The sequence below is a fragment of the Pollachius pollachius genome (assembly GCF_949987615.1).
Source record: "Pollachius pollachius genome assembly, chromosome: 4".
Taxonomy (NCBI): domain Eukaryota; kingdom Metazoa; phylum Chordata; class Actinopteri; order Gadiformes; family Gadidae; genus Pollachius; species Pollachius pollachius.
The window spans coordinates 9004228-9014227 of record NC_136937.1 but is presented as its reverse complement, the minus strand read 5'-3'; the positions used below and the strand labels follow the sequence as shown (position 1 = coordinate 9014227).

Genomic DNA, 10000 nt, shown 5'->3' with positions numbered 1-10000 from the left:
GCGATAGAGCCGCTGTTCTCTTGCTCCGTGAGTTTAATCCCTCTGCACCCCTACCGACGCCTTCCTGCTCCATACCCGTCGGTTTTATGACCCCCCTGCATCCCACATAAATCCCAGCCAGTGTTCCTCCTAAGGGGTTTCTTCCCCGATACCAAGGGGGGTTTAATAACTGTGATCAAGGGCCCCACATTAACACTCACTTCTTGCCGCAACATGGATGAGCTCAGCGTGTCTCACCTTTGATTACAGAAACGGACACAGTCATCACGGACCACTTGGTCCTACCCCCAACATTGCCAATCTGCATTTGCGGTGATCCTCATCACAGTTGCCGTTTCTTTAGGGTCCGAGTAGCCTCCACAGCTTCGCAGCGAGGACTCCCAGATCCCAGTTCAACTTCTTCCCACCATCTTGGCGTCAAGTTCAAACAGAGCGTCTAGGAATCCATACATTGAGTGCAAGACCAAAAGATGTCAACCCAGAAAGACAAACAAAGAGACAGTCCTCTCGACCTCCCAGCTCCCTGCTAACAATTTGCTCCTTATCAATAAACAAACTGGTCTGTAATCGTGGATTTAACAATAGGAATTCAGGATTAAAACCTAAGTGAATGACTCACAAAATTCCGAAAATAAACAAACGTCCTAATTTACATGACGTGGTGAAGGAGCTTGGAACAGAATGCTGTTTAAACCAAAATACTTGCTTGGGTAGACATTGCAACATGCTGTGTTCTGTGTTCCTAGGCGCACACTCACAGTAGGTGTTGTGTCTAGAATTATCTACATCGATGTCTCAAGCCTCGCTGATGTCCTGAAGTCTGCCCAATGGAAATGAACGTAATAACATCAGAAAAATACCCTTCAGACGAGGAGTGTGTGTGTGTGTTTTTGCATGTTTGTGTACGTGTGTTCTTTCCTGTGTGTGCGTGTGCCTGTCTGTTTGCTTATGTGGGCAGCTGTGCTCCTCTGAGCTGAATGTGGTGAACTGTGCACCAGAAACCCAGATTATTTGACTTTGGGTGCTCTGGCTGCCCACCACTCAAACACAGCCACAGAAAACAAATTTCTCTAATGCCCGGCACCACACTTCATGTTTAGTAAGGCCATACTGTTGCTCAGCAAAGACCCAGTAAGTACACAGTTCTGGTCCAACAGCATCATAATACCAAATGTGTCACTTTTTGAAAGATGGTACATTGAACCATTATTTAAGATGCAAAACTGTGTGTGTGTTTGTGTGTGAGTGTGCGTGCGTGCGCTTGTGTCTATATAACAATAGTCGCCCATCTCTAACGTATGCCTGTTTTCTTCCTTCTGAATAGACAATAAATAAATGTAAATGTGTGAGTCTTTCGTCGTAGGATATTGTCTGAATCATATCTACATATGAGGATTTCAAACAGTTTATATATAAGGTTTATATCTAAACATATGTAATTTAACTACACCTGACAGTTATAGGAGATATAAATGTTAGGGGCCATGCCTTCATGGCTTCTCATTACATACAAATAAACATATTGAAACGTTGCACAATATGTAAAAGAAAACTATGCAATATATTATGTACATTGCGGTGAACAACGAAAACATGTTCGGAATCCAGAAATGAAAAACCCTCAACAATTTCCTAAGTGCCTTGGAGACACTGAGTGATCAAGTCCCCCTAGCTAAAAGGATCATCGTGTGGGAAGGCAAATATTCTAAATATGTCATTCATTTCTGAACTCAAACCCCATTCCCAAGTATTTCCTATTAGAATATATTAGTGTTTACACTTCCTCACTTTCATTACCTTACTCACTTTCCAAGTATACAAAGTGAAAATTAAGTAGAACTACTGAAAGCTCAAGTCACAACATTTTGTTTCTTTTTCCTTTTGTATTCTTTCCTCTCTTCCTACTACCAAGCTGGAAGACTCGCATATCTTTCAGACTTGCGTGTTTCCAGACTTGCATGTGTATGGACCTCGCACGAGACGTACACACATAACACAGAGAGCGGTGAGTTAGCCTCTAGGGCGGTCCCTGTGCTACTGTGACGACCACAACGGGACAGGAGATGGACGTGATAAGGCTGCTCTCACAACCACTGCCCACACAAAGCCTGGATACCTGCACATAATACCCACACAGTGAACTGAGCTGTGTGTGTGTGTGTGTGTGTGTGTGTGTGTGTGTGGGTGTGTGTGTGTGTGTGTGTGTGTGTGTGTGTGTGTGTGTGTGTGTGTGTTTCACCTGCGACCCCTATGGGGGTAATTAGAGACATATTTTACCCTCGACTCTCATGGGCTTGAGGGCTAGTATGTGTGCTTATGTCTGCGTCTGTGTGTTTGTGTGTGTCAGTGTGTGTGTGTGTGTGCATGTGTGTGTTTGTCAGTGTGTGTCAGTGGGTGTGTGTGTGTGTGTGTGTGTGTGTGTGTGTGCGTACGTGCGTGCGTGCGTGCGTGCGTGCGTTTGTAGCGTCAGTGTGTGTGTGTGTGTGTGTTTGTGTGTGTGTGTGTATGCCAGCCATCCATTGCCTTCTGATAAACGATGAACTGGCTTGCCCCTAGTATTTCCACGACTGCTGCTTCTGTGCTGATTGGTCAGATCACTTCCATTGTGCACCATGCATACACGCACAAGCACGCATGACTCACACAAACACACACACTCACACACACAGACACACGCACACAAAGGTGAACGAAACCCTTGTAAAGGCAGATCCATGGGGACATGCATTGAAATGTACTCCTTGTTATGGTGTTTTTTTGTGTGTGTGTGTGTGTGTGTGTGTGTGTGTGTGTGTGTGTGTGTGTGTGTGTGTGTGTGTGTGTGTGTGTGTGTGTGTGTGCACGTGTGTGTGTGTTGTGTTCTCCCTCAGCTGTTTCCTGTGGGCCAGGAGGCCAGCAGACTGTGGAGCTCTATTAGCAGTCAGGGTTAGCAGACCTTACAGAAGCCCTCAAGGACAGACTGAACCAGGTGATTCTCTTCCTGACAATGTCCTCACAAAAAACGATTTGGCTTGCAACGGAAAATGACAAAACATGCTCAGTTTACATTTGCGGCGTAATAGTATATTTATCCTTAATCAAAGTATACTTTATTCACTTGCAAAAAGTTTTTTTAAAAATGTAAATATTTTGAAATTTAGTATTTTTGAATTTGATATTTTCACTTTCATATAGTTTGTACAAAATTGTTCAAACAGAAAAACAGAGTTGAATTGAAAACACAGTGCAGCTGTAATCGTGTGGATACAGACAACTTGGGTCTGATTAAGGGGACTGATGGATTGTAGACACAAACAACAACCTGACTCCATCCTGACAAGATAAAGACCTTCTGCCTCAGATACACATCACTAGACAAAGCGACATTTAGTCAGTCACACACACACACACACACACACACACACACACACACACACACACACACACACACACACACACACACACACACACACACACAAACCGCCGACTCACTCCTGGCGTAGATGGAGAGATACTCTTTGACGATGATGTGCCATTATCTTCCTTCCTCCTCCTCACTCGAGTCACTCACCAGCTAAGCGGATGTCACTCGCTCGTAGAAGAGAGAGAATAAACCGCTTCAACTTTTAAACCTGCAAGGAATTTGAGCTACAGCCAAAGAAAGGGGGTTGGGTCTGTTTCTAGGCGGAACAAGCTCAACGTTTACCTAGATAAAGCTACAGACTTCGCTTGGTCTCTTGGACTGTGAATCGACGTATAGACACCCTACGCTTGAAAGAACGTATTAAAGACAGAGAACTGCTGCATTGACCTCCTGATTTCGTTCCATTGGGCAAAAAGCTACATTTTCACAGGGCCTGTAATGTTGTGGACTTGTGTCAACCAAGTACACTAATCCAACTAAATCTGATGTTTTCTCTGTCCCTTCCTGGTGACTGAAATCTCGAGCGCACCCGCTTGACTCCTGCGTCGGACCGCTTGCTGTGATGCCATTTTTGTCGATGTACTTTCTTCCGCCTAGCACATAAACAAACAGGAATAGTCTCCTGAGGACTGAGACGAGAGGGGACCTGTTTCCAGGTGCCCTAGGCTTATGCATTCCTGACCTGATGTATCTAGCTCCCTCATATCTTATATATATACTAGTGATGGGTCGGTCGTGAACGATTCGGTCAGAACGAACAAATTATTTTTTTTATTTTTTTTTAAACATGTAAAAAAAATATGGTCACATAAATAAAATATACAAACGAACAGAGCTTCGTCTCCCCGCGACCTTATATTGATTGAGTCTAAAACGTCAGCAGGTAGCAATCCCGTTGCCATGGCCCATGGGTAAACAAATGATAGGGCCCCAACACACAAGTTAACTAACGATCGCTGTAGGCTTTAATGTCCTGCAAGCAGGGGCGTAGGAATGAGTTTAACATTGGGGGGGACACATATCGGAAACCTGACAGATCCGGTATAATTTTTAGGTGGGACAAATGCGCCTGTCTCCGATATTGGAGGGGACACGTCCCCTCCGTCCCCCCCGGTTCCTATGCCCTTGCCTGCAAGCACTTTCTTTTCTTTTTATTTTGTTATTTAGTGTACATCACAATTGCATGCTTTAATAAAGTATTGTTTTTACCTACCATTACGAGTCTCGTTTGGTTTAGTAGGGAATTCCCACAATGGTGATCGACTGCTTATTAGCGCTACTTGGAAGACGCCATTTCATTCTTACTGCACCCCATTATGTATTAAGGATATTTATGAAAAAAAGGCACATATGTGCTTTATATATATGCTTAATATTTACACTTAACCTGGGTAATTTCACCAGAACATTAGAAAGTAGTAGGCTACATGCATGTTGATTAATATATATTTCATAATTTCCGATTCCCTGCCAAATGAAGTAACAGACCATCTGACTCAACGAAGGAATCAAACGAACAAATCAAACGAACGAATCGTGATAGTGAACGGAACTGAAAGAACTGATTCCCGGAAAAGAATCGTTTTGCCCATCTCTAATATGTTTTTTATAGCCATCTTGACTTGGTCCAATGCTTAATCTATAGTATTAAGGATATCTTAATAACGCTTTTTTTTTTAATGTTGCAATGTAATGCATGAGATGCTTCAGTACTTTGTCAACATTATTATTTGTCTTATTGCTAATCGTATTATTACAGTCATCTTCATCGTCTATAGGAAGAGACATATATATTTTATTTTGATGAGTCGCAGAGGAGGGGGTGAATATTCACACACCGCTGATCAAACGGGCGACCCTGGGGCCCATCCTGACTGAGTGCATTGTTGTGCGAGGGGCCCGGGAGACATGAGGAGCCCCTGGAAGGAGGGGGACTCCTAACTCCGTCTGTCTACACCCATGTCTCTCTTTGTTCTCCGCTCTGCCGTCTGTCTTAATTGAGACTCTCTATGTCTTCCCAGGTTCTCTGACACTCTACTCTTGTTTTTCTCAGACGTCTGTCTGTGTCTCTCTGTCTGTCCATTTCATCTACCTCATACAAGGAGCAATGTTATTGTTTTAATTTCTTCTCTCTTACACATTTACTGAGACATTTAAACCCTAGCAACCTCACTCATTTGCACAAACAAACATAACTTGAGAAGCGTTTTGATTGTCTTTCTGATATTTGTACTTTTCAAACGATTTGAATTTTTGCAATTCGAAATCATAAAAAGTTGTTGCTTATGTTATTTGTTTCTAAATCACCTCATTCTAAACGTCTTAGATTTTCACAGAGATTTCCTCCATTGCGCCGCATATCCGTCATTCCTTCTTCCTTTGACGAAAGGCAAAAAAAAAATGGCACGACTTCAAAATAAAAGTCCCCCCCACGCGGTCCCCCAGTGAACCCACCTGCTCCGAAGGCGAAGAAGAAGCTCTTGTCGGGGTGCTCCTCCATCATGGCCCGCACCCGGCGGCCCATCCTCTCGTTCCTCTTGTAGATGAGCTCCTGCCGGAAGTAGCTGTCGATCTCCTGGGCCGTGACCTGCTCACTGGGCGGCAGCGTCACGTTGTTGAAGTTGGGCACCTTGGGGTGGGGGGCCAAAAGAGGGGATGGGTGGGTGAGTGGATAGGGGAAAGGAAGGCAGAGGTTAGGATGGTGTTTTTACTTTGGGTAAGGTCAGGTGATTACGATGACGACGTGCGTTTGTTTGTCTGTTTATTAACACATAAAACAGCCGCGGGAGCTTGTTTTCAAAGGCATTCTGTAATATTTTTTTAACGGGGCTTACTAATTAATTAACAAATTGAATTGAGCGTGGATAGCTGCGGAGTGGGCCAGGCCGACGGCCTTCCTGGAGGTGGCCGGTCAGCCCACCCTTCAGAGACCCAACCAAACAGCCATCGATTATTCAGACATTATCATTAAAATATATACATATCATATAAATAAATGACTAAATGTGTTTTTATTTGATTGAAATAATTTAGAATAATAAAGCTTCCTTCTAAATCTCCGGGGGGGGGGGGGGGGGGCTCCAGCAGCCAAGAGGGATGCACAGCGCTTTTATTTTGAAAATTCAATCCAAAAAAATGAGGAAGAGGATGAAGATCATCAGAGGCTCGGGAGATGAGGGCTGAGGGGGAGGAGGAGGAGGGTGTAAGGGGAGGGGGGACACCTCCATTAAGTGGTGGAAGGATGACAGTAGGTTAAGGGTGAGGGTGAGGTTACGATGATCACAGGAACAGGGAGGAAGAGAGAGAAACAGGAAGGAAGGGGAACAGCAGTCTATCTTCCATATCTCCCCATCTTCCATTCCTCTGGGAGACAGAGGAACGATGCATTACAGATGGAAAAAAAAACAAACAGGTGAAGCTGTAGAGACAAGGACACAACCACACAGGCTGTTCTGAAGCAAAGAGTGGGGCTTTGCAAGGGGGTCAAAGGTCAGGGTAAAAGGTCAAGGGTTGTGTCACTCGGACACTGGACATGTCGCGGGGTCACCGCGACTCTTGGCTTATTAACTAGTGAGAAAGGTAGCTTAAGGTATACCACTGGGAGCACAATAGAGTAGAATAGAGTAGAATAGAATGGAACGGATTGGACTGAAACAGAGAGGGTTGGGGTTGGGTGGGGGGCCATGGTGGCCAGGGCAGCAGTGTTGTTAGACTACTGGTTGGGGTGGTCTAGGGTGTTTGACTCCCAGTGCTCTGGGTTCAACCCCCAAATGTCTTATCTGTAAGCCTTCCTGAGCAAGAGGCCTACACTATCTCCTACCTGCACGACAATTCATCAAAAACAACAAGTAATAGATGTGCCTGCAGACTGGTGCAATGCAATGATAAACGTGTGCCGACTAGTGAATTGTTAGGGTCAGGGTTAGGGTAAGGGGAGCGTGAGGGGGAGCTCCAACCTGGGAGGTGTCGTGGTTGAAGATGATGGAGTTGAGGTCTCCACAGTTGTAGTGCTTGATGAGGTCATCGGTGGTGTAGGGCACCTGCAGGCTGCCGGCACGCAAGGACTCCTGCTGGAGCAGGGTCTGGTTCAACGCAAAGATCACCTGCACAGGAAGGAGCACCCATATTAGGGGAGCTGTGTTGGCGGACGTAATATTGAAAACAGACGTCCTCAGGGGAGCATTTCATTTTTTTGCCCGATTTGTGATTATCAAAACATGCGATGAAGCCTCTGTTGAGTTGATTGTCGTTGTTGATGTGCAGTTGAGGAAACAGTTTGATATGTCATCTTTAGTGTAACTGCTCCCAGCATAACTAAAACGTAATTTGTTTTATTACTAATAATTGTATTTCTGATCCCTAGAGCTGACCTGCACATTGTCCAGTTGTCTTTTCGAAGCTGCGTTTCTCAGCACTGAAAGATTTGTTCGAGCTACTTCATGCAAGTCACTTTGGATGAAAGCATCCGTGCTGAAAGAACAAAATATTAATGTACTTTTATTCACCGCGGTGGACGATTTTCATTCCTTACAATTTTCATTGCTTTCTTTTCAATTCTTACACTTTTTCCTTTTATGAATACAAAAGCGGGATCTTGATGGTTTGCAGCTGTGGGGAGTCGAGGACGCATGAAATAAATATTGGGGCAAAAAAACACACACCGAAACGCGATCCACTGCCCAGAGAACAATTTAACAAGCTGTCAATTATAGAAATGAGTGTCATCTTATGAAATGACCTGTGCTACGGCGAGTCAGAAGGCCCAAACCTGCCCACCCTGTTAACGGATCAGATTTTAACACGTCCAATTACCACTTAAAAATTCCTTCCTAAGCCCTGCTCTGGTGAGATTGTGCTTGTACTGCATTGAGAAACACATAAGAGATTAGAACTTGTTTTGGAAGGAGGTTTTTGTTGATATCTTTCGATAGCCCACTTGATCTCTCTCTTTGAAATTAACCATGAACAAGATTACATTCAATTACATTGAATGATTGCACATGTTGGGCAAACCTTCCCTGGGCACTCGGGTGTGCAGGAAAGTGTGTTATGCAGCAAAACAATCAAGTTTGTAGGTTCATAGTGCTGAATCCCTGATATACAAAAGAAAATAACTAACGATTCAACAGCCAGACCTGAACAACAACACACCCTCCACCTTGCCTGCAATTGCTCAACAATACCAAGTGATAGACTGCGTCCGTTTTCCTTCATTGCACCTAGCATTATTGAAATATCAGTGATTCTATAAAAACATGATGATGATCTCTAAATGAGCCATGTCATTTTTCACTAGTCCTAAAATACTACCTCCTAGAACTTTCATTTTGTTAACTGTAAAAGTGTTGAGATGTGACATGTGAGCTGAAACAGGAGGTTCACCTATAGTTCAAACAAACAGCTCACCCACCGCAGCTACTATACCGGTTCCCGCACCAATCTTAGCGCCAGACAGTGGTCGAAAAATGGTTCGCTTTGCCATCCTGATGAACCCGTCCCGTTTAGTTTTAAGTGTATAGAGGACCTCCTGTCCCCCACTGTAGGACCCCCGTCCCGGGAGAGTGTCATATCATCAAGTGCTACGAGATGGGGTAGCTGGTGGGTCACCCATCTATGATCGCACAGCACACACGCACTCACATACGTGTGCATGTTTGTGTTTGTGTGTGTGTGTGTGCGCTATGGACATGCACAAACCCGGCCGACCGCGCACACTGCGGACGCTTTTGTTGTTTTGTTTTCAGTGTTCCCGCGTGACACTCCTCTCCCTCTCTCTCTCTCCCTCTCTCTCTCTCTCTCCCTCTCTCTCTCTCTCTCCTTCTCTCTCCCTCTCTCTTCTCTCTCTCTTCTCTCTCTCTCTCCTCTTTCTCTCCTCCTCTCTCTCACAGCAGCACAGCGGAATGGAGAGAGAGAGAGAGAGAGAGAGAGAGAGAGAGAGAGAGAGAGAGAGAAAGATTGAGGAGAGAGAGAGCGAGGGAGAGGGAAAGAGAGAGAGAGAGAGAGAAGATTGAGGCGAGAGAAGGAAAGAGTGAGGAGAGTGAGGAGAGTGAGGAGAGAGGAGAGAGGAGAGGCGAGGTGAAGCAGATGCCTTCTTGGGGGACAAAGACCCACTCCCCCCCCCCCCCGGTTCAGCCTCTCTGCTCTCTCTTCTCAGGCTTTCATCGGCCGCTGCTTCAAAGTGGCGCTCTGCATATGAAAGGGGGCCGCGCCACTCTTCATGCCACGCAAATTAGCCTATCGCCTCCCTTCAGTCACCCCCACCCCCCTCTCCCGGACCCCCAGAAGAAGAAGAAGAAGAAGAAGAAGAAGAAGAAACAACACACTGTCACATATGTGCGTTGGAGAGGGAAGGCCCTATCTTCGGGGGGCCGCACCCCATCAACTTTCCCTCTCTCTCACTACTACCACTCTAAGCCCTCTCTCCCTCCGCGTCCCTCTCTCCGTCCACTCGCAGGAAAAACCCTTTCAGCCCCTAAATTATGGCCATGGGAGGGGGGGGGGGGGGGGGGGGGGGAGACAGGGTTAGGATCAGTCATAAAAGGGAGAAGGGGGTGGAGGGTGGGGCGAGCATAAGAGAGAAAAGAGGGAGGTTTCTGG

The 10000-nt window shown here is 45.5% G+C and overlaps 1 protein-coding gene across 1 annotated transcript in view; it reads right to left on the bottom strand.

Moving 5' to 3' along the window:
• Positions 1 to 10000, bottom strand: part of trabd2a (TraB domain containing 2A) — a 50711-nt gene that overhangs the window by 24095 nt on the left and 16616 nt on the right. The window contains exons 3-4 of the mRNA XM_079735524.1: positions 7360 to 7506; positions 5858 to 6032 (exon numbers count right to left, since the gene is read on the bottom strand). Coding sequence (XP_079591650.1) covers positions 5858 to 6032; positions 7360 to 7506 — 322 coding nt within the window. The remainder of the gene's footprint in view (positions 1 to 5857; positions 6033 to 7359; positions 7507 to 10000) is intronic.